The 25,189-nt window shown below is 39.9% G+C and overlaps 1 protein-coding gene and 1 pseudogene across 5 annotated transcripts in view; one reads left to right on the top strand and one right to left on the bottom strand.

Moving 5' to 3' along the window:
- FARS2 (phenylalanyl-tRNA synthetase 2, mitochondrial) overlaps positions 1-25,189 on the top strand; it is a 541,022-nt gene that overhangs the window by 154,556 nt on the left and 361,277 nt on the right. For all 5 annotated transcript variants that reach the window (XM_074335275.1, XM_074335276.1, XM_019710860.2 and 2 more), the window contains one exon: positions 6,859-6,990. In XM_074335275.1, coding sequence (XP_074191376.1) covers positions 6,859-6,990 — 132 coding nt within the window. The remainder of the gene's footprint in view (positions 1-6,858; positions 6,991-25,189) is intronic.
- The window catches only part of LOC109434128 (pre-mRNA-splicing regulator WTAP), a 43,998-nt pseudogene continuing 36,195 nt past the window's right edge, over positions 17,387-25,189 (bottom strand).

Below are 25,189 nucleotides of genomic sequence, written 5' to 3'. Positions count from 1 at the left end.
ACCAGGTTTGTGGAAGGTGGAGTGTTGGCCTCCAGCTTACAAGGCTGCCTCTGTCTTCATCCTCTGAATGGGTTGGGAGGAAGACTGGGAGACTAGAGCCCTGCAGTGTGGCTTCCCCCCAGGCCAGCTTGCTGTTACCTGTCCCCTTCCACTCCTGTGTGCTGGAGAGCGGTCACTTACCTTAGTGCCTCTGACCCTGTACCCAGATTTTGAATGAGGGGATATTGTGCTCCACTCCATTTCTCGCCCCACTGGGAGGTGGAGAAAGGATAGTATCTTCAGAGCCAAGCCCTATTCGAAGGACTCCTGTGTGGAGGAGTCCCCGGGTCACGGTCTGAACGGCACTTCAGCTCCCTGGAGGACTGATCGCTGTGGCATCAGTTACACCGTCACCGAGTGAGACAATTGCTAGCTTCTGTTTTCCCCCAATTACTTTGCATCTCGGCAAAGGGAGTCACTGACTGAAGGGGTGCTAACGTCTTGTGCTGTGGGCTGTGGACGTCCCACACCGGAGGCTTTTGCTATGCTCTTTCCCTGCCTGAGAGGGACAAGCTGGGGTTTGGCATTAGCTTTGTAGTTGCAGTGATTTTATTCCACTTAGCAGTCGGCAGTACCGGACTCCAGGGTGCATGGCTGTGTGGGTGCATGGGATAGACACGGTGCAGTAAATAGTCACGGTGGTGGCATTCGGGCTGCTAAGGCCTCCATAGGGGTGCGTTGTTAGCTGTGAATGACGTCAGGCTGCATGTGAGGTGGACTTTGGGGATGGAATCAACGGTCCCACAGAGGTGCTTCCGGCTTGACATGGCCTCCTCTTCCTCCTTCCTGCCAGCCGCAGTTGCTCAGTGCAGGAGACACTTGTTTCCTCTGCTGGCGGAAGACAAGGGATGGGAAACAGACAGCAGGGGTGAGGAAGGCAGCAGGAGTCTGGGTCTTGTCTGTGGAGCTCGGCAAGTGCATCAGCTGGGGGCGGGGGGGGGGGCGCTGTGGATGGAGGTCAAGCTGGTGGCCTTTTATCAGTACAGCCCTGAATCTTCACCTGGGACCTGAGCTCTCGTGTGACTCTTTCACTCATTAGTTGTGTGGCCTCGGCCCCTTGGTGATGGCAGTGCAAAACCGTACAACTCTTAGGATAATTTGGCAATATTTATTAAAATTATCAAAAAGCATTTACTCTTTGACCCAACAGGGTAGTTTGTTGTAGTGTCTTTTTCCATAGCAAAATACTTGGTGTAGTCCAAATGTGTATCACTGAGGGACTTCTTATGGGCCAGAGCCACTTGGTGGAACACCATGCAGGGTGAGAAAGAGAATGGGGGGTGCTGTATGTTTCCAGCTGGAAAGACCTCCAGAACATGTCATTAGTGAAAAAGCGTGCTGCCCAGTAACGTGCAGAGTGCTGTCTTTTGTATAAGAAAGGAGGGAAAATAGAGCTCCATGTTTGTGTTTGCTTACATCTGGCGATAAAAAGGAAACTCTAGAAGCTTGCCTCTAATGGTCCAGAAGGAGAGGGCTGGGACGGGGCAGGGATGTGAGACTTGTCACTGATGCCCCATTATACAGTGAAATGGATCCTTTCACAGTGTTTTGCTTTTGAACTCTGTGAACATATTACCTATTCAGAATTTTTTTTTTTTTTAAAGAAAGCTAGTAGAAAGATCAATATTGGGAAAGCTGGAAAAATGCCTGTATGTTGCTTGCTACATATTCAGTTTAAAGGGCTGTGGGGTCTTACTTAAACAGTATCAGAAGAGATAGGATTGTCAGGTGCCTTTGGCAGTGGCAGCCAGGTAATTTGCCCAGATTAGCTTGTGGTCATCTAATATGATCTCAGTTTTTAAGGAATTTATTTTCAGCTGGAGCGCACCCTCTGTCCTTTTCCCCTCCACCTTGATTTCCTTCCTACGTAGGGTGCGTGCTGTATTCTGTGTAGAAGCCGTGAGCAGCCCCACTGGATCACGGTGCTACATTCTACCATTTCTCTGATACCTGTGGGGGGAAAACTTACTGAAAACTTAACACGCAGCAGCAGTGATTAATTGTATATTTGTATAGTCTGTTTTAAAAATTATCTGCTCCAGTGAAGAGTAGCCTTGGCAGAATATATAAAATTACTGGTACAGGCTCTAGTTTGGGCCATCAGCTGTTTACAGATTAGATTCCGACACCTCTGGGACACAGTTCTGAGAGCAAAGTCCCATCTTTAAATATAAAGGGTATGGGAAACAGAGGAAGAATCCCTTAATGAGTCAGTAAGTCAGGGAAATGAAGTGTATTATGTTTGTGAGATCTATTATGAAGGTGAGTTGGGGGAAAGGTGGGATGACATCTATTTAATATTTACAATATGTCTGCGTGCTCAGGTACTGCAACGTTGCGTAGGAGTCAGGGATTGGTGGGAAGAGCCCCCGCCCACACACACGCTCACACACACCCCTGCACTATCTCCCTGAGTGGTCTTGGCCAAGTGTCAAGACGTCGAGAGGCTGGTACGTGGAGCAGGTAAGAAGCAGTGCTGCCTGTGACAGGTACGGCAGGTAGTAACCTTCCAGAGTACAGAGAGTTAGTTGTACCTCTTCCATCTGGGCTCACATGATTATCCTGAAGGAATTTTCACTACTCATTTCTGAGGGAATGCTTCTGGTGAGCTCTCCTCATTCTGGAACAGACTCACAATTCTCGTTCAGGAGAGGAAGTGGAGTCAGCTCCCAGAACTCCAAAGGGGATGTCTGTCTCTGAGAAGACCTGGCTCCTGCAGGTTCTTTGCTCAAAACCACTGGCGAAATCGCGGTCACTGGACACAGTAGCGGGGTGAGGCTGCAGGGGCTCAGAGAGGTTAGTTAGCTCGCCCAGGGTTTCACAGGAAAAAAGGTACAAATCTGAGACCTGAATCCAGGTTTGCTTTATTGTAAGGTGTTCTTTCTTCCACTCGGCTCTAGGCTCTTGGCTGTAATCTCACAAAGTTCTAAGGCGATTTTTAAAAAGTTCTGAGCTTCATTTGTAAGTATGCCTTAATAAATTATTATATCCAAACAAACAAAAAAACCAAAAGAAAGAAAACACTTTGGCATGCTTTTCCATTAGCTTTGTATAATACATGTGCATTTAATTTCCTCTATCACCTCAATAAGAGATTAGTTTAATGCATTATGAATCCGTGTGATTTGGAAATGTTTATTAAAAATTCCCCTCTATTAATGCATAACAGAAAATACATAGTTTTTATTGGGTTTTTTCACTGACTCCTGATACTTGGCATGTGAAATAAGCCATACTTAACAAGTTTTGAGCTGATTATTCAGTATCACATCTTTTAATACAAGATGAATGTCAAGATGCTTTTTTCAACCTGATATAATAATTCTTACTATAATTTTGAGGTTATAGGGAGAAAACAAGATGAGAGTGTATTTCTGGGGTAATATAAAAAAAAAAAGTATTCAATAAATAATTTTGTGACCAGTGATTTAAAAACTACTATTGTTAATGTGTCAATGTAACTGAAATTTAAATTGTTAGAATATATAAAATAATATGGTATTTTTGGCAAAAATTACACATTAATATAATTTACTTTGAAATAATAATTGTTTGTGTTTAAAGTAGGTCCACAGGCTTCTCAAAAATGGGGTTTTATAGATTTTGGCTTTTGCCTGTTGTTTATGTGAAGGAAGCAGAATTTAAGAACTGAAGGTATCCTTAAAGCAGTGGAACAAAGAAAATGATGGTCATGGACTTGGCATTCCTTGCAGGGTCGTATAGATTTAAAAAGGAAACTTTTAACAAAGGATCTGAGAAAGTGAAAAGAATTAAAAACTTCCCTGTTTTATTAAACAAAACTTTTGACAACCTGTGTTTTCTGTCTTACTTTCTGTGATATTATTACCAATGAGTTCTTCACAAATCATTAATATTAATCATCTTTGTGGATTCTGAAACCTTTTGACTGACTTTCTTGCTGTTTCCTGCTTTGCTGGGTGTAATTTTCGGTGTGATACAATTAAACTTTCATTGCTACTGAGAGATGCCTGTAAGATGATAGAGGAAGAAGAAACAGAGGGCTGTGGTGGCTGAGGTCTTAACCCAAAGAAAAACAAGAGTTGCTGCAACCAACATGTGGGAATTCAATCTTAAAAATGTATTCAACATCAAATAATTTTAATCCAAAGTTACAATTTTTTCTAGTTTCACAAGTGGTAAAGCAAAAGCCCGTTAGTCACAGAAGGTCCAGGAGAAGGGGAGAGATTGTCACATCGCTTTTCAGTTCAGTCCTTGTTCTGTGATGACAGCATCAGTGTCATCAGCTCAGATGGGTGTGTGTGGAGATTATCTTGTCTCTAGCGAGGCAGCTTACCATAGATGTTACGCAGGAGGGATTTAGTTTGGGCTTAATAAACATTGATAGCAGAATTACTTTAACAGCACTTATGACTATTTTGAGGGCTTATTAATATCTTACAGTTTTTTCTCTCCGAGTAAGGGTAACTTAAGATTTTACAAGTGTGTGATATAAAGCTGCTAAACTACGCGATTTATTTAGACTGTCCAAAGGAATTAAAGGGCATACAAAGAAAATTAATGTGTGTCGACCTCACTTATCTATGTTCCTTCCACGCACTTAGGTGATATTTAACATCGTGTTAGCCCTGACTACTCATCTTGCTTTGGTAAAGTATGAGCCAAGTATAAAAAGCCATGTGCACAAAATTTATTTTCTAAATTGTTTTCAGAAGTTGATTGGTGCTTGCTTACCAACCAGGAGTTATAAAAAAAGAATAAAAATTGTTCTGTCTGCCAGTCCTTCTGCACTCAGTTATATATCCCATTGTATCACACATTTCTGTTTGTCAGCAGGATTGTCTCTAGAGCTTTTTAATAAGAATATTCAAAGGGATAGTTTGTCCTAAAGATGGGCAATCAAACAGGCGTACAGATACTTTCTTCCTAGGACACAATTGCAAATAAACGGTTGCTGTGCACGTAGGAGCTTCTATACGGAAAAGTCTGGACTAGTTGGACACTTGTACGCATTTCCCCAGTGGCTTGTAAAAGGGCCAGCTTTTTCCCCAGTTAGAAAAACATGTCAGCCAAATCTACTCAGTAATAAAAGAGAAAGAACTAGTGATGTGTGCAACAACATGGTGAATCTTAAAATAATTATGCCGAGTGGAAGACGCAAGATTAAAAAAAAAGTAAATTCTGTATGATTTCATTTTTATAAAATTCTAAGAAACGCAAACTCATCTCTAGTGACAAAGGAGATCAGGGGTTGCCTGGGGATAATGAGGGTGAAGAGAAGATAGAGGTAGGGGTGATGGGCTGATAGGCAGGATTATAAAAGGGAATGAGGAAACTTTTGGGAGAGATGGATATGTTCTTTGTATTTACTGTAGTGACAGTTTCATGGATGCATCCACATGTCAACATTAATGAAATTGTACACTGTATGTGCAGCTTAATGTCTGTGTCTTATATCACATGTATAATAAAAGGGGGAATAATGTGTTTCTGTTCTCAACAGAAAATCAGTTATTCACTTGCCATAGAAGCAGGGAACTAGGAACATAAACGCAAAATAAAACAGAACAATGAAAGAAAAATCTACCTTTTGTGTTATTTGGGGCATAGGAAAGGTTCTGTCTCATAAGTTCGTTCCCATCTGAATTTTGATTTTTGAAATTTCTTTTTTGATGGGCAGGGAATTATGTTTTGTCAAGAGTAGGCGTTTTGGAGTCCGGCAGACCTGGGTTTAGGTTAGTCATATGCCAGCTGTGTACCTTTGGGCAAGATGCTTGATCTTTCTAATAGCTTTTTCCCTATCTGTGAAATGGAATGATAGAGGCATAGTAAATGCTCAATAAATGGAAACAGTTTTTGTTATTATTTTTATTTATTTCACAGTCTGATTTCCACTAGGTTTAAAATGCAAAGAGTCTAAGACAAGAAAACATAGAATTTGAAATTGATAGAGGGGCATGTTACCATGGAGAAACCAAATCAGGACTGCTGCCTGAAGGAAGAAGAGAAAGGTCATTACCCAGAGGGTGGAGAGCATGGCTCATTTGCCCATTGATCTCTTTTTTGTGTGTCCCTCACAGGGGGCACAGCTGGCTACCACCGCACTAGGTGACCTTGTCACCTGGTTTCTCTGCTTTTAGTAACCTCTGCTACTTGTAGGCTTGAATTGTGGGGAATTCATTAGTTTTTTCTTTTCTTAATAATATCATTGTTTATAAGTACCATATTTATGATTGCTTATGAGAAATTAATTCTGGTATTTAGCATGTACTTTATTTAGATATAAGTACATTTATCAATCATCTGTAGAAAAAATGTTTTGACTGTTTAAATGATTTGCTTAAATTTAGGTGGTCTTATTTAACTTTTTATTAGCTATAATAAAGTTAATTTAAAAATTAGTATCTACTTATGGAAGTAAAAGTTGATTAGTGTATCCTAAATGTTGTTGATATGTAAGTTTGAAGGACAATATAGTAAAAATATTTTTCTTTAACTGATAAGATGCCATTTTCACTTACAGAAACTAGCAGAAATACCTGCTTTCCCATGATCTTGACCTAATTTTTTCTCTGCCAGCTAGTTCCAAGGATTTGACAGGTGATTGGTTTGTTTTAGAGGGTCCTGGAACTGAACAAAGTGTTTTTCATATTGGAAATGACATACCCAGTTTTTGACAAGTTTTAAGATTTATTGTCTCCTCCAAACATGTTGGAAATTAATTTGTTTGCTATTTATTTTACTCAGAATGTAGTAGTTGGTGTCATTAACTGCAGGACAAATTTGATCACAAGAAAGGGTGGACTGCCTTTTAACAGTTTTCACTTGGCGTCTTTGCAGGACTGGACATTAGATGGATCGACTGCTGCTTTCCTTTTACTCACCCGTCCTTTGAGATGGAGATCAACTTCCATGGAGAATGGCTGGAAGTTCTTGGCTGTGGAGTGATGGAACAACAACTGGTAAATTCAGGTAGAAAAGAATCCATCATTTTACTTACAAGCTCGCGTCTCATTTAGCTTCATTTACATACTCATTTACCTACGCATTCATATCTTCCTGCGGGAAGCCTCACCATCTTTCTGTCCTCATTGCCCTCCAGACTTATCTCTGACACGTAACTTTGGAGGAACTTAATCTCTGCGTCTAATTTTGTGGTGGTTCTTGTTTTTGGAGATCTTTCTTGTCAGTACGTGGTTGTTAGATTTGTGATTCGTGATTTCATATTGGTTGATAGGCTGCTTTCTAATGTCCCCACTGGCAGTTGATGCATATCACATGAGTGCCGTTTGCCTTCCAAACCATTCAAGGACAAAGCCAATGCATAATCCCTTCTTGTTTTACTGAATTTGGAATAGTGTATTTCATCAATACAGTAAAACTCAGTATAAAAATACCCAGGCCTATAGCGCTCAGTTGTTTGCCGCCTGCAGTGTTGGGGCTCTTACCTGGTGCAGGATAAGTTGGAAGACGAGGTCTCTGATTAAATGCTACCTGCGTCTATGGGTACTTAAGAAAGATCTTTCCAGCTCCTCTCTGCAGGACCATTACTTAATGAGGATGATTATTTCTAAACTTAATTTCAGAGCTGTGGGTTTTTTAAGTCAACTATACTTAAATTTTAAAAAGGAGAAAAAAATAAACCCAAATCCTTAAGTCAACCAAGGTGAAAATATAATAAATAAATAAATTAATTAATTAGTTAATTTATTAGTTAGTGGAAATCTTGCAAAAATACCCCATTGGTCTAAATATATACCAATACTCACTTTTGTATTTGGCAGAGTTATGGTCACCTGTTCAAGCTCCCTTTGTAAGAAGTGTCAGTAGGGGCAGGTTTGAAGTCATCTAAAAATAGATAGAGATATGGCGTTTTGTAAGATGGAACAATACCTAGATGCGTGGATATCAAAAATATGAACATGTTTCCAAGTGATAAATCAGTTTTCCACACCAGTAAGTAAAATGGTATTGAAATAAACCATTGTATTTATATTACAAATAAAGAAAATCCCAAAAAAAGTCCCTATCTGAATTTAATTAAAAAAAATATTTTTTCAGAATTTAAGTCCTCCCTGGGAAATGGGTTGAGATTGGGCATTTGAGCAGATTGGGCTCATTGCATAAGCAGTAAGTGGAGCAGGAGAGATGCAAATTGCGAATCGCACTTCTCCCCCCACTCCCCACCCCCACCCAGTGCCCGTAGAAGGACCAGCTCTGTGGCCTTGGAGGGCAGTGGCGGTGGTTCAGGGTTGGTCACAGGGCTTCCTGCAGCAGATTGGAGAAGAGCAGCCCCTCCTGGTGACTAAGAAATGTGGATAGGCCATGGGTAAGGTCATGGGGTCAGAGAGTAAGAGTGCAGTGAGATGGAAGAGCTGCCGTGCAGTGAGGCGCAGGACTTGGTGTCACTTGGGCTGGGAGGTGGGAGACCGGGCCCTCCCCTGTTACTGGTAGGTAACCTCCGTCTGTACGGCCTGGACTCCGCCAGCTCACAGCTTCCTCTCCATTCTGCCGAGGAAGGCTTTGGGGAAAGCCCGGCACACTGCCAAATGCTGCTTGGATAGTTTTCAAATATTTGTAGATCTTTATTAGAGAAAAGGGAGCACAGAGGTCGCAAATTAGGGCCTATGAGTCAAAGTTGTGAGGCCTGGGTTTCGGGTCTGAAACAGCAGGATTTCTGCCAGTTGACAGCTGTGTGCTTCCCGCAGGTTGCTTAACCCTGCAAGCCTGATGTTGTCGTAGTTAAAATGGGTGGAGTGACACCGCCCTCAGAGTCTCCTTATGAGGATTAATGGAGGTGATTCATCTAATGTACGTAGCATAGGGATGGGATTGGCACCTGGTAAACATTCAGTAAAAATTAATTGCTAATTAAAAAAAATTCAAATGGTTAGAGCCATTTATCAACAGAGTCCCCCTAATAGGAAATACTTAAACAGAGGCTGTCCTACATTTCATAAACATGATTTCTAACCAATTGGAACTAGATTACCTTTGATTTTACTAATCTTAGTATCCATGATTCTCGATTGATTGGTTGCTTTTAGAGGGAAAAGGAAAATTAAGAGTACTGCGAAACAGAAAAACCAGCCAATCGATGTACAGACCTCTTAACAGAAAACACAAAATACTGGGAGCAACTATGTAAGATTTAATCTCTTCCTGAGTAGGAGCTCACTTCTGATACATGTGTGGTGTTTTTCTTTTGTTTTGTTTTCGGTTTGAAGGAGTCTGGGTGTCCCCCTCCCAGGAGTGCTCGGTGTCGGGCAGAGCTGGGAAGGCACATGGGGGGGTGATCAGTTTGCACGTCGCTTGGCCTTGCTCTTCCTTGTACATTTCCCAGCAGCCTTGATGGGTTTCCATAAGGCTTATTCTCACCGTACTTGGTTGAATATAGTTATCTGAAACAGGTTTCCAACTGATTACTGCACAGTAATGAGACTGCCGTTCTACAGTTAGAACAGCCATGCCAGGTATTCTTGAAGAAAATAGCAGAGTGAAGAAAAAGAAGACACCTAAGATGCAAATATGTTTGAGAGATTCACAGTGGTGGTAGGATGTGCTTTAAGTTGTTGGGAAATTGTATACATAAAATTTAAATATCTTATAAGAGAGAGAGAGACTAAAGAAAAGGAAGAGATGATTTTAGAAGAGAAATTCTGTGTGGGCTTTGCTGTTTGAGCTTGCATTTATTACGACCAAGTTCTGCTCTGTGTTCTCAGATTTGCATGGGTTTTGACATACTCGTATGTAGTTAACAATTTAAACCGTGTGCCTGGCAGTCACCAACCATAGGCAGTGTTGTAAGTACAGCTTATATTCTTCTTTCTGAGTTTATACGGCATGGGGAAAGGCTGACTATACACACTTTATCCCTCTAGTTCTTCATTTTCTTCCCTTCCTTCCCCTCCCCTGCCTTTTTAAAATGACTTCCAAGGAACAATAAACTTAATGGTTTTAGATTCTCCTTCTTTAAAGTTCTTAGAGGTGCAGAGGTAAGTGATGAAATAACTGGAAACCAAAGCAGCTGATGGAGCAGTGATACCAGCAGACATCAGTTGAGCCCTCACTAAATGTTTCGCATGTTTTCTTTTTCATGGCCTTGATCACAAGGCTCTGAGGTGGAGCTGTCATTATCCCTATTTCACAGAGCCTCGGAAAGGTGGTCGGATCAAATAGCTACATAGTGCCAATGCGACTTGCCAAAGTCTTTCTGACAAGTTAACCATCACGCTGTGCCACGTGAGTAGTAAGTTGCATGATTTTGAAGTGGCTAGAAATTATTTTCAAGTAAATTATTCTAACATAGAATGAAGAACTGCAACCAAATTAAACACACAACAGCAAACAAAATTCTTACTGGTTCTGTAGTTATTTGTTACCCCTAAAGAAGGGCAGCGCCACCATGTATTAAGTTGGTGCAAAAGTAATTGTGGTTTTTGCAATTATTTTTAACCTTTTAAACTGCAATTACTTTTGCACCAACCTAATATGTTATTCCTGTGGTAAAGTGCGTGTAAGTAAAAACATGAGATTCGATTGCTAATTTGAACAATGAAAACACTTCATTGCACATTTAAGCTGACTATGACACATACGTGTTTTTGTGCACAGAATAAGATCAGGCGCTTCCAGGTAGCTTGTAGAATTTTACTTTAATTCTTGTTTAAGTCACAGTGTCTTCACATTGCTTTCAGAGCCGTTGGATTTGGTAATTGGGAGGTGGGTGGAGGTGACTGTTGTCACCATGTGATTGTTTTTTCCTTGAGATGTTTTGAGGACAGTGCTGAGTCATGTGCCCAAATACTGCACAGCTCTCCCCAGTGGCTGACTCAGGCTGCTGATGACGGGTACGATAGTGTGTGGAGCATGAGCATCTCAAACTGCCACTGGGGTGACCGTGTGTCACCGTCATGCCAGGAAGGAATTTGCCATTTATTGAGCCCCTGTGAAATATAGAAGATGGTACTTAGGCCAGGGGGAGAAAATGCTCTATAGGGGAAAATAACTTTTTAAAAACGGAATCATCTTCCTTACCTCTTTGCTAAAATTTAAAAATGGACTTTTTTGGATAAAACTTGTAAAAATCTACATGAAACAGTTTCCAGTTTTAAACAGTCTTTTTTTTTGTTGTTCATTTGTTTGTCAAATATTTTTTTAATTCCCTCTAAGGCTATAGAAAAGCAAATAAGCGTTACCCTTGCCTTTGAAAGTAGCACAGACTCCCAGACATAAAATAAGTGGTTTATAGTACCATGTGGTGAATATTTGTAGAAGTGCAGTGAGCAGAATGGGAGGAAAGAGGGATTGGAGGAGATGTGCTAAGGCCTCGTCCTGGTTACACTCAGGACTGCATACTGTTGACAGAGGTATTTATAGTGTGCATCCCGGAATATGTTAGGTTCCTGTTTGCAAGTGGTTATGTGCTTTGCCTTTGCTCGGATGCTCAGTGGGCATATCTCATGCTTCTTTTCCTCCTATACAAGTATAAATCTGTTTCCAGTTCATTCCTCTCTTTGGTAGTCAGTCTCTACAGCCACACTTAACATCACTCAGTGGTACTGATCTAAGCTGGTGAACTTTTAGATGGTGTGGACCAAGACCGTATCAGCATTGTGTTATACCGGGGGTGCCGAAAAAATGTTTACAAGTGGACACTTTGGTTAACGTTGCTCAAGCAGTAGTTCGCCATAATCAGAAGTGTCTGGATACCGATGGTAACCACTTTGAGCACCTCTTGTAATTGCAGAAGTCAAACGTGACTTGTATTCATCTTTTGTTATCGGTATATATTGAGTATTACAATTTCAATAGTTTTTCTTTCTTAAAATGTGCATACATTTCTTTTTTTTTTTTGGCACCCTCTGTATATAAGCAGACATACCATTCCTATACTTAGCATCCTTTGTATGCGAGGCACTGTAAGGCAGACAAAGAGGACGGCACAAAAATCAAGATGATGTGATTTCTCCCCATAAAACTCTAATGTAGTAGGGAAGGTAAGATGATGTAATTAGAGCATAGGTGTTTACGTGCCATTCTTGAGATGGAGTTTTGGGAGATGTGAAGAGGGAACTCTTGTCTATCAGTTAAATCAGTGGAGGCATTGTGCAGGAGGTGGCATTTGAACTGGGTCTTAAACAGTGGTTGTCAGATGTGTGCCTAGTAATAAACTGGGAGCTTATTTAAAATGTCTGCTTATTGAGTGTCAGATTCTGTAGGTCTGGGGTGCGGACCAAGTTGTGAATTTTAAGCAAATACCTTGGATAATTCTTGTGAATGACCTGTATTCAGACCATGCCTTGAAAACGCTGTCTTTAGGATAGGTAGAATATTTTCCTTAATTTTGGGGTATAATTAAAGTTTTATGAACTACGTATATTTAAAGTGTACAATTTGATCCATTTTTGACATATAAACCTTCAAAATCATCATTATAATCAAGATATTAAACGTTTCCATCGGAACCAATGTCTCTTCGGGCCCTTTTTGTAATCTGTTCCTCTCTCTACCCTATCTCCAGACAATTGACGGGCATTTAGGTTGTTCCCAGTTTGGGGCTATTACAAATAATGCTGTTGTGAATATTTGTATAAAAGCCTTTGTGTGGACATGTTTCTATTTCTCTTGAGAAAAAACGTAGGAGTGGAATGGTCTATGAATAGCAAATAGATCAATGTAATTGAAGAGCGTTCAGCTCTTTTATGTTTACTGATTATTTTGGTCTTAGTATTCTATCAAGTTCTCAGAAAAGACTTAAGATTTTCTACTGTGGTTATGGACTTTTCTGTTTTGCTCTTTTATTCTATCAATTTTTCTTCAAGTTTTTTGAAGCTATATTATTAGGTGTATATACTTATATTACTGTTAGGTCTTCTGCATAAATTTTAGCATTATGAAATATCCATCTTTATCTCTGGTAATTTTCTTTTTCTTGAAGTCTGTTTTATTTACATTAAAATACACATTCTAGCCATACCCATCCCCTTCCTCGGTTACCTTTATGTTGTTTTAGGTACGTGTATTATGTCTACATACATTAAAAACTGTACCATTCAGTGTTAAAACTTTTTTCTTTAAATAATCATGGACTTTAAAGAACTTAATAGGCAAACAGTATTCTTCTATATTTACCTAGTTGTTTACCATTTCTCTTGTTCTTCTTTCATTCTTGAGGATCTGTGTTTTCTTCTGATGTGCTTTCCATTCAGTATGGAATACTTCTCCTAGTGTTTCTTTTCTTTTTCTTTTTTTTAAGATTTTTTTTTGCGGAGGAAAGGAGAACAGAACTTTTTATTATTGAGGAACAATGTGTACTTCCAGGACTTTTTCCAAGTCAAGTTGTTGTCTTTTCAATCTTAGTTGTAGAGGGCGCAGCTCAGCTCCAGGTCTAGTTTCCATTGTTAGTTGCAGGGGGCGCTGCCCACCATCCCTTGCGGGACTCGAGGAGTTGAACCGGCAACCTTGTGGTTGAGAGCCCACTGGCCCATGTGGGAATCGAACCGTCAGCCTTCAGCGTTAGGAGCATGGAGCTCCAACCGCCTGAGTCACCGGGCCGGCCCCTCTTAGTGTTTCTTATAGGACATGTCTGCTGGTGATGAGTTTCTTAGTGTTCCTTTGTCTGAGAATGTCTTTTTACCTTTACCATGAAGGATATTTTTATTGAGTATAGTATAGGATTCGGGATTGATAGATGTGTTTTCTCAACAATTTAAAAATGTTTGTCTTCTGCCTCTGTGGTTTCTATAGAGAAACTCATAATCATTTCATTCATTGTTCTCCTGTGTGTAATGTGTTATTTTTCTGTTTGTTCCTTTCAAGATTTCTTTTGTTATCTTTGTTTTTAGCAGTGTGGTGTTGATGTGTTTAGGTGCAGTTTTCTTTGAGTTTACCTGTTTTCAGATTCACTTACCTTAAATCTGTAAATTTATATATTTCATCAATTTTGGTAAGTTTCTGGTCATTATTTCTTTAGATAACTTTTCTGTTTCAATTTTTTTTTTCTTGTTTTTAAACATCCCGAACAGATTTTATTTGTCACCGTGAAAAGTCTGAATTTTAAACAGATTATTGGATTGGGAGCTCATATCCATCAGCTCATTTAACTTTAGCACCTGTCTCATCCCCAGTAGCTTTTCCAGAACTGCTACCTTCACCATGAAGCTCCATGAGTTTTCCCAGTTTAAACCTGGGCTTCAGTATTTTGACTTTTCTAACAGAGACATCATGGAGTGGATAAACAGATTGGCAAGCCTTTTCTATGTCTTTTCCAATGCTATCTGGAATCAATTTATTGACCACTTCTTTCAAATCATTTGTCTTCACCTCTTGGGTCATGATTTCCATCATCTTCTTCTGGATTTGGCAGCCCTGCTGATGCTGAGCATAAGAGGTTTTCCAAGTCTGATTGTTGCGTCTTTTTACTGAAACCAACATAGAAGAGATGGAGCAAATAAACATCGGTAGTCTTGACATCAACATAAGCTTCTATCATGATCGGCCATATTTTGACCATGGAGCACATTTTGTCACGGGTAAGATCCAGGCCATAGAAATTAGGCAGTTTTTGCCCTGAACATCCTCAGTAATTAACTTGAATTTCCTAAATGCAACGTCATCATTCTGTAGATCAGCTGGGCTCACATAAAAGACATGACCCTTGAGACCATCAGATGCGATTTTGGTTCCTTAAGTTTTTGTGACGAGTGTTTTCCCAAAATTTCTTACACTGAGCATAGCTGGAGCTTTCATATCACATTAATCTTTCTTAGAAAATGGGTCAACACTTTTTTCTTGGCTCCCTTCTTGGCACCTTTCATAAGGCACTTATTCTTGCTGACCGCCATGGTGCTGCTCCGAGAGCCAAAAGACTTTGTTTCAGTTTCTTCCTCCTGCGCTTCTGGAACTCAATTTGCACCCATAATTAGGTTTTTTATTTTTATTTTTATCCCAGAAGATTCCAAGACTGCTCATTTTTTTCTATCTTTTCTGTTTTTCATATTGGATAATTTCTATTGATCCATCTCCATGTTCATTGATTCTTTCCTCTATCATTTCCAACTTTGCTGGCCTAGTCATCAAATACATTTCTTTTAATTTTAGATTTTTTTTTTTTAGTTTTAAAAATTACTTAAAAATTTTAAAAAGTACTTAAAAAACTAATTATTTAAAAGTTTAGTTTTAAAAATTGGTTATTTTTCTTGTGTCTAATTCTCTGCTAAGAATTTCTGTTTTTTAATTCTCTGAAATGTAGTTTTCTTTACCTCGTTTAGTATAGTTAAAATAGTTGCTTCAAAAATCTCTGTCTGATAGTTCCAACATCAGGGTAATCTCAAGATAGACTTCTAATAAGAATTGGTAACCTTTTCCTTATTTTTTGTAAAATCATTTTGGATTGTATGCTGGACTTGCCAGTGGTAAATTGTATATGCCCTGTATTCTGTTATAATCCTGTGGTGACTGTTGGTATTTTGTTTTAGTAGATGATCAGCCTGCTGAGGTTTAGGCCTTGTTCTGACTTGCTTCCTGTGGATGGCGATTCAGATCTCAGTGGAAATCTTTGTGGTTCTGATCTGTGTGTGTCCTGCACAGGTGCATTGCAGGGGTTAGTCTGAAACTTGTTTGAATGGTACACATACATGTCTGTTCAGCTTTTCAGCTGTTACTGTGCTGGTCTGAGCCTGTGCTGTGTGTGTGTAGCTAAGGGATTACGTTACTTGTGTGGGTTGTATAAGGGCATCCTCTTTTGGGGTTCTCTCTGCTCCAGCTCACAGAAGTCCTTTACGTGTGTACTGAAAAACAGGTTTCTCTTTGAGTCTTAGCTGCCCTTGATGTTGTGCAGCCCTGAAACTAGGGCCCATCTTTGAAAACAAGCAAACAAAAACCCCCCATGAAATTAATCCTGTATAGGTTACTTCTCCAAGTTTTGACACTCAATCAAAATTTGTCCATTTGTTTACTTTTCAGAATACTCTGTTAGTTGTTTTGTGTACTTGTGCAGGGATTTGAGCTGTGATCAGAGTGAGGGATAGTGGTCTTATGCCCCTTAGTGGAGCTGAACAAACACTAGGTTGGGTTGTGAGGACACTCCAGGGAAAAGGATAATTGCATGACAACTGTGTGGCACCAGAAAAGTGTGGCTGTATTGGATCTACTGTGTATTTAATCCATCGACTTTATGAATCAGAAATAAGCACTGTGAATTTTTGAGGTAAAACAGCCAGATGAGACTATTAAGATCTGGCCAACTCTAGCTCTTTCTCTTCCTTCCTCTCTCCCTTCCCTTTTCTCTCTTCCTCTCTCCTTTCCTTTCTTTTATCCTAACTTTCTCCCTTTTTGAAGTCAGTCTTTCAGAGAAGCAAACAAATATGTATCAGCCCCGTGTGTAGGTTTTGCCTTGTAGTTGCTCCAGGAGGCATATTTTCAAGCTGTCAGAATAGAGATGTCTGTTCGAATAATACTTAGACTTTGTTCGTTTTCTCTTTTCAAAATGGATAAGATGGCGAGATTTTTTTCTAATATGAAAGCAATCTATAGTCACTGAAAAATTAAGAAAATAAAATGTAAAAGGAAAAAAGTAATTCCATTGTCACTTAGATAAAACTTTAAAATACACATATACAGAATGATCAGATATACCTAATAATATATATGTAAAATATGCATTTTACAAAAATAGAATTACACTTTGAATTTTTTTTTTTGCGTTACAATAAAAATCTTTATTTAGGTTTGGTTTAGCACAGGTTAAGATATACTGGAGTCACAGAGCAATATGCATTAATAGGGTACAACAGTTCATAAAAACTGAGTAACTAGGTACACAAATTTTTTAAACATTCAGTCACCTAAAGAGAAAATGCACAAATGTATGGTGGAAAAAACTGCATCTCACACTGAAACTACTATAGGACTCCATCAACAAGTCCAGCTTTTAGCGATGCAGTACTCTGCTGGGCAAACTTGGCAGTCTCAAACCCACATCTGCGCTAACAGGTCTCAATGGCGCAGAGGTCTACGGACAGCGTGCGTGAGATGCTCTCACACCACTCAGGTTCCAGATAGCCACAGGTTTATACAGACATCATTATGTTATACTTGAAGGAAAGATTTTCATTTACAACTTCACATTAACTCGTATAAAAATAACCTGACCCTATACAAAATGTCCTGTTAGCAACAGAGTAATTAACTGTTACCATATCCAAAGTGGCAGAGGTATTGAAGCAAAGGGGAAAAAACGAACAAACAAACATAAAACAACAAAAACACACCCACGAAAAATAAATTTTTTGTGACAAAAGTATGCGTTAATTTTCTGGACAGTATCCTCTTCCAAATTAAATGACACTGTATAAAAATTTGCTGGAAAAAATATTACAAAACTGAACCCTGTGCATTGACACTTGAGTCCAAGCCATTCTGAACATGGCGGGAACCCACAGTTTGGTGACCTTTCCCACTCCCTGTTTTCTCCTCTTGAGGGTCATGATAGAAGTGGTGTGTGAGCGTTTTCACTGCCCGTGGGAGAGTCTACACTTTCATAGCCTGCATTGAGTTGGTTTACTTAACTACTACCTCCTCTGCCAGTTCTCTCCTCCGAGCTGTTGGCGGCCTTATTACCATTTCCTGGAGAAAAAAGGCCAGTCATCTTCAACTGTGTCCCCCTCCCTGTGAAACCCAGACCCAGGTGACCGCTGCCAGGAGGACCTGCCATTACTTGGCCTGTGGGCCAGCCGAGTGAGTCTTTACCTGTGGTCTCTGCCTGTTCTACAGGCCCAGAAGCTGTAGTCCTGCTGGCACTTGGGGCTGGGGCTTGAGTCGGCTGTTGGTGTGTCTGCTTCAGTTGTTGCTGAAGAAGTAGAATTGTACTCTGCATACCCTCTACTTCGTCAAGTTGATGATGAAGTCATTCAGTTCATCCTGACTGCTTTTAAGCTCCTCACTATATTTCTTCTGTAAAGCCAACTCCGCTTCAAGCTGTGCAGTACAACCCTGGGACAGCTGCCTTCCAAGCCCTTGGTTCTCCTGGATAAGCATTCGACACTTCGCCGTTAACTTTATGCCTGTTTGGCTGTCAGGCATAAACTTCCAGGCACGCAGTTCATTTTGGGCTTGTTCCAGTTTGTCTTCAGTCTGTTCCAATTCACCTTTCATTTTTAGGAAAAACAAGTTGATCGCTGGGTCTACCATTGTTGATCTCAGCTGGGCCACATTAGGCTGCTGGATTTGAGGGGTACCCTCTTGCATCTCTTGCTCCTTGGTTGATAGTCGTATTACAAGGATGTTTTCCCTGCATGCAGACTCTGCTGTTGTTGCTTTAGTTTTTCTTCTCCCTTAAGCCAGTTACATCATTTGAGTGAAGATCTGTGTACTTGCCCTCCAAAGCTTGTACATATGCTTCATACTGTTCCCATCTTAGAATTAATTCATCTCGTGTAGTCTAATTTATCTCTTCTTTTTTTCTCTTGCACCTCTTTTGGTGTCATATCTACGTCTAATGCCCAATCTATGGTCAAGAAGATTTATCCCTATATTTTTTCCTAGGAGTTTTGTGATTTTAGCTCCTACATTTAGGACATTGATCCATTTTGTGGTGATTTTTGTATATGGTGTGAGTAGAGCTTCATTCTTTTGCATGTGGAAATCCAGTTGTTCCAGCACCATTTGTTAAAGAAGCTATTCTTTCCTCATTGAAAGATCTTGGCACCCCTGTTGAAAATCAATTGACTGTATCAGTTATAACAGATGTATGAGTTATAACAGATGTAGCAGTTTATTTCTGGACTTGCGATTGTGTTCCATTGTTCTGTATTTCTGTCCTCACATTTAGTACCGCACTGTTTTGATTCCTGTAGCTTTGTAGTCAGTTTTGAAATTAGGAAGTGTGAGTCCTCCAACTTTGTTTTTCTATCCGTTTTTTACTCTTTGCCATAAACATGCTCATGTCTCCCTATTTTTAAAAATTATTTTTCCTTAACTTTTTTGTTGAAATACTTTATCCTTATATTTTTCTCCACTTATCTATCTATCTATCTTCCTATCTTCCAATCCTTTATTGTAGCTATCAATCCAGTGTCTACCAACTTGTTTAAGAAATACAACATTATACAGTTGAAGGCCCCTATGTATCCCTCCTTGTTAGTATCTTCCTCTTTCCCTCCTTCCTGTGAGCAATTACTAATCTGAATTTTGCTTTACTATCTTGATTTTTATTATAGTTTTATTATAGTTTTAATATGTATTTTGTATTTTGTAAAACAAGTTAACTTTTGCTGGGTTTTAAACTTTAACAGATGGGATCCTTTCATGACTTTAGTTTTTCATGCAATATTGGGAAGTTCATCTATGTTACATGTAGAGTTTTAGTACATTCATTTTTCAGTGCTTAAATTCTGTTGGATAAATATACCAGTTTATTCATCCATTTATTAATGGACACTTCATTGTTGCCAATTTTTTTTACTATTACAAATGCTACTGCCAAACTTGTACATCTTGTACATATAGGTGTAGGGATTTCTCTAAGGTATATTTTATTTAGCAGTGAAATTGCTAAATCAGTACTTATGAGCATCTTTCATTTCATTGGATAGCACTGGATTCTTTCCTAAAACAATTGGCCCCTTTCTACTGACTTGAGCCTGTGTGAAAGTTCTTGTTGCTCTGCATTCTCATCACCACTTGACTTGCACAAAGTGAGTTGCACTTTGCCAGGCTGCTGAGTTTAAAATCGTATCTCACTGTGGTTTAATTTGCATTTGCCTAATTACTATTAAGGTTGAACACATTTTTATATATTTATCTGACACTTAATAGTTTTTCTTTTGTTCATTTTTGGGTGGCGGCTTACTTTTCTGTTTGCCTTTTTTTTTAATTGATTGGAAGAAATTCATCATTTTTTCTGAATACAGTGGTTTGTGTCTCTTCCTTTACACATGGGGGATACCTTCCAGGACCCCAGTGGATAAAACCACAGGTAGGACTGAACCCTATATATGAGGTCTGACAATTAATTTCGAGAACTCGTCCTAGAAAAAGTGCTACATACCTCATTGCTGAATATCACTACAGTCACCTTTGAAGTACTCCCCTTGGGAAGCTATGCACCAACACCAGTGCCTAGTCCACCCTTCAAAGCAATTTTGGAACTCTTTTTCTGGAATGGCCATCAGAGCTGTTGTCATATTACCTTTGATGTCCGGAATGTCAGCAAAATGTCTTCCTTTTAATATTTCCTTTATCTTCAGATAAAGAAATAAATCATGGGGGCCAGATCAGGTGTGTAGGGAGGGTGTTCCAATACAGTTATTTGTTTACTGGCTAAAAACTCCCTCGCAGACAGTGCCGTGTGAGCTGGTGCATTGTCGTGATGCAAGAGCCATGAATTGTTGGCAAGAAGTTCAGGTTGTCTAACTTTTTCAGGCAACCTTTTCAGTACTTCCAAATAGTAAACTTGGTTTGTCCAGTTGGTACAAATTCATAATGAATAATCTCTCTGATATCAAAACAGGTTAGCAACAGCATTGCAACAAGTTCGCGAACTTAATTGTCTGACCTTGTATACTACTTTTTTTCTTATACAAACATAGTTATGGTAAAGTTTAATTTATATATTAGGCACAGTAAGAGATTAACAACAATAACGAATAATAAAATAGAACATTTATAACAGTGTACTCCAATAAAGTTATGTGGTCTCTCACTCTCTCAAAATATTTTACTCACCGTTCTGATGATGATGATGTAAGATGATAAAATGCTATATTAAGTCAAAAAGTTTTACCTTTTCACTTCAAGGAAGGACTTATGGCTTTTTTTGGCATGTCCAAATTGCTAGTATGACTCCTCTTGTACTTTGGGGCCATCATTAAGTAAAATAAGTGTTACCGGAACACAAGCACTGTGATACCACGACAGCTGATCTGATAACTGCGATGCTATTCAGTGACTAATGGGCAGGTCATATATACAGTGTGGATACGCTGGACAAAGGGATGGTTCACGTCCTGGTGGGATGGAGAGGGACGCCCAAGCTTCCATCACGCTGCTCAGAATGGCGCACAATTTAAACTTAGGAATTGTTTATTTCTGGAATTTTCCAGTTAATATCTTTGGACTGAAGTTGACCATGGTAACTGAAACCATGGAAAGCAAAACCATGGATGGTGTGGGAGGAACTATTATACTAATCATTTGTCATTTTTATACATTACAATTGTATTCTCCAGGTTTGTGGCTTTTCTTTTTTTTTCTAAGTTGCTCTTTCATAAATGGAATATACATATTTCTTTCTTGAGTAGCTTTAGGTTTCTTTATATAACATCATTCTCCAAAATGTCACCTTGTCAGGGAATGTGAGTGGGTGTAAGTTGACAAGTTCGGCAACGATAACCCTTCTGCTTGTCATGCTTGATTCTGGTAGTTTGAGTCTCTGATGGTATTGCTATATCATTCATATTTTCAGCATGGGGATTCTGAAGATTTAATGGCTTTCAAACCTCTACCCTTTCTCTCCTAACGCTGTCAGTTTTGGTCCCACTGTGTTCCCCTTTTAGTTGGGAAGGTGTGCTCCAGACTGCGCTTGTTTGACTGAAAATGAAGCTTGGGGTTTGCTTGGTGACTGCAGCTGTACTGTTTGCACAGAATTTGATTTATTTCCTGGAATATTTTTTACTTCTTTCTAATCCTGCTCAGTATTTCTTTTATTGCAATGAAAGTAAAGGTGTTGGTAGCTTGATTCAAGTCGTGGTATGTGTATCCATTTCTGATATTTTTGCAGCTGTTATCATATGTGTTGCATACTATCTGAGGCATAATTGTTATGCATAGAATTCTGGAAAGCAGAGACTCTGTTCTGTGTATTATTTTCAATGTCTGAGGTCTTGTGTATTTGACAAATATAAGGCAATTGTCATTTAATTCCTCAGTCTTTCCCCCTTCAATGTAAACGGAATTTTCCATTGTTTTTCCAGCTGCTTTCCTTTTTCCTATTTTCTCCCCCATTCATGAGACAGTAACCCCAAGGATACAATCCAACTATTAGCTTTTGACACTTTAAAGCTGATGGAGAAGTTTGTGAGTTTCCAAATAAGAAGTTCGGAGTGGAAAGAAATGGACATTTGGCAATTTTGGATTGTTACAAATGGTCATTTCTTTCATCAGACTCCATTGTTGCTTCCAGTTCTCGCCCTACTCCTTGCGCTCTGCCTGTGACTTAAGCACTTTCCACTGTGGGAAGATTATACTTCCTCTGCTGTGCTGTTGTTTGGTTCGGCCACCTGACTACTTTGGCTAAAGGGACTTGAGCAGATGTAATACAAACAGAGACTTGAAATATACTTGGCAGTTGGTTTTGTCCTCTTCTGTTTCCACCTTTGTTCCAAGATGAACATGCGTCGCCTGCTGGTTCTAGAACAGTCAGAAGCATGTGGAGTGGACCTGAACCACCCCGGAGCCCGAAGCCCGTCTCAGTCTGGACCAGCTGAGCCCCAGCCCACTACACGTGGCTGTTACACACCACTGACATTTGTAGTGGTTTGTCTGTCGCAGTAGCTGTCTGATAAAATGTACCTTGCGGTTGTCCTGCATATTTTTTCTCAGCTTACCCATGGCTTAAGGTGTGCTGAAGAGTCTCTCTTCCAGTACAATTACACAGAATCCATTTATTTCTTTCGAGCTTTGTCCTTACTGCCTCCCTTTCTAGCATCGTGAGAAAGATGGTTTGACAAGAGCTTGACTTTTTCTCTTTTCCTCCCTCCCCGAGAAGCCATTGAAATAGATTCCCAGTATTTTAATTTGTGTAGTGGTTGTTCCCTAAGCTAGACTGAGATTGGGGGCGGGATTTATCTAGAAGGCCCTTCCCATTGGAGTTTTTTCAAATGCTGCTGACATGGAATATTGTGTGTGCATGTGTGTGCGCCTGCTTTCTCAGTATAACCTTTTTAGTGCTAGGTGTCTGACCTTAATGAGTCTCAGGTAGAAAACTCGAGAATCACTAGAATGAATGTAAGCTTCATGAGAACAGGGAATTTTTTGATTTTGATCACTGTTGTATTCCTGGTTCCTAGAGCAATGCCTGTCAACGCCATAGACACTCAGTATACATATTACAAAATGAATGATGGGCACATGAGTGGGTGTCTGCCCCTGCCTCACTCATCCTGATGTTTGCTATTCTTTCTCCAGGTTCATTGAAACAGTCAAATGTGGAGGGAAACTGTCCTGTTTCCCGGGCTGGCCGTTGGCCTCTCTGCCCTCAGCTGCTCAGTGCGTTCCTGAGTTAGCAGGAAGATGCCGAGGGAAGCACAAGGGCTTCCAAGAGAAGATGTGCCCATAGCCAACTGGAAGTCCTGGCCAAGTCCCGGGCTTCTCAGTGTCTTCATCTGTGAAATCAACCACCTAGGTGATACAGCCTCTAGGTTTCCTTTTAGCTTTTACATACCATAATTCGGCCTCCTAAACAAACCAGAGATGTTTTTAAGACTAGTAAAAACCACAGGAGAAGTTTTATTTTATAGCATCATATGGAAAACTGCATCCCAGCAGGACCGTGGTGTATGTGGTGGGTTAATCAGGTTTCTTCCTCACACCTCCTTAAAGAAATTCTCAGAGACTTAAAAAAGAAAAAAAAGGTGCTCATATAATTGAATTTTATTTAAACTATTTATGAAACTTACTTCATGGGATCATTGCAGCAGCTTTGCAGGCAGGTAGTGATGTGCTTTCAATGGCTCAATTTTATTTTCTTGCTTGCAAAAAAGCAATTTGGAAGTTTAGGAATTATTTATGGTACTGTGGGGATAAACACAATCTGCTAAGTTATTTTTCTGGTGTCATGATTTTTAAGATCTGTTTCTGTACGTTGGGCTAGAAGCAGTGGCTTCATGAAATGGCTATTTTGTTATGTCCATCGGCAAAATGAAGTAATGTCATTAGGCAAAATTTATGCCAGATTTTCAAATTGTGTTTTTCAGTTGGGGTAATTCAGGAGTTGGTCAAGTGTAGCAGTTCTCACAGTACATGAAGCAGAATACTGGATATTATTAGGTGTTTAACAGAAAACAAGATTTGATATCCAACTAAACGTGGAAAAGAGTAACAAGTTGAAAAAGTTCTATTGCTCTCTTTCAGGAAAGCATCTCTGAGCTAAGGAAGAAATAACTATGCTAAGAGATGGAGCGAGCAGCATTTCCTAAGCTTAGTTGACCCCAGAATCCCTTTATGAAAGGTCCTTTCTGTGGAGTGTATCTTAGGAAGGACACTGGGGAAATGCTTGTCCATTGCTGCAGGGTTGACAGTAAACTAGGAGGCGAATAGAAGTGTATTTGGCGGAAGTAACACCAAAGTATAGTAAATCTTCTTTTTTCATTTTACCTTGGTCAGTACCTTCAGTATGAGGGGAAGCAGCTGATATTAACATACAGAATCTAGAACACTCATTTGGTATTTTAGACTATTTGTCTGTGGAACCCTGGAAATTAAGGGTTGTGGGCTTTGAAGTCATTAGGAAGGAAATGCTCTCAAAATCCATTATTCAGTACTTCCATTTATTAGAATCAGCCTTAGCTGTCTTTGTCCACACCTTCAGCAAACGTTTTGTAAGTCTGATGTGGCAGGCCCCATGTTCGGCCTGCAGATACAGAGGTGGTTTCTGCCTGGGAGGGACTTCTGGTCCAGTGGTGGAGACTGACAGGTCATCTTCTGTGGCCCTGGTGCCGTGGTCATCTGTAAGGAGTAAAGGGTTCCCGGAGGGACTAGGTACGGCTTCACCGAGGTTATAATGCTTGAACTGAGCAAAAAAGATTGAGTAAACCTACCTAGTGATGGGCGTAGAGTGAAGAGGAAATCTCTCGGCCAAGAGCGTAGCTAGTGCAGAGACACGAAGAGTGGGAGGTAGTGCTCCTTCTTCTGGGACGACCAATTAGTCTTAGAAAAACCAGGGCACATGCGAGTCACGTGGAGAAAACTGAAGTCTCCTGGGTAGTGGTCAGCTCTAGAAGGGCTTGGAAGGCAAAATAAAAGACCCGAAACCTCATCCTTCCGGTAGTAGCACACGGTTAAAAGATTTTAAGTCGGAAAGAGACGTGGTCAGGTTTGTGTTTTAGAGACTAGTGTTACTGTGGACAGTGAGTGGAAGAAATGTCAGTTGAAAGGCAGGGAGACCAGGTGG

The sequence above is a fragment of the Rhinolophus sinicus genome, linkage group LG06 (genome assembly GCF_036562045.2).
Source record: "Rhinolophus sinicus isolate RSC01 linkage group LG06, ASM3656204v1, whole genome shotgun sequence".
NCBI lineage: Eukaryota > Metazoa > Chordata > Mammalia > Chiroptera > Rhinolophidae > Rhinolophus > Rhinolophus sinicus.
This window is presented reverse-complemented; position numbering and strand designations above follow the sequence as displayed.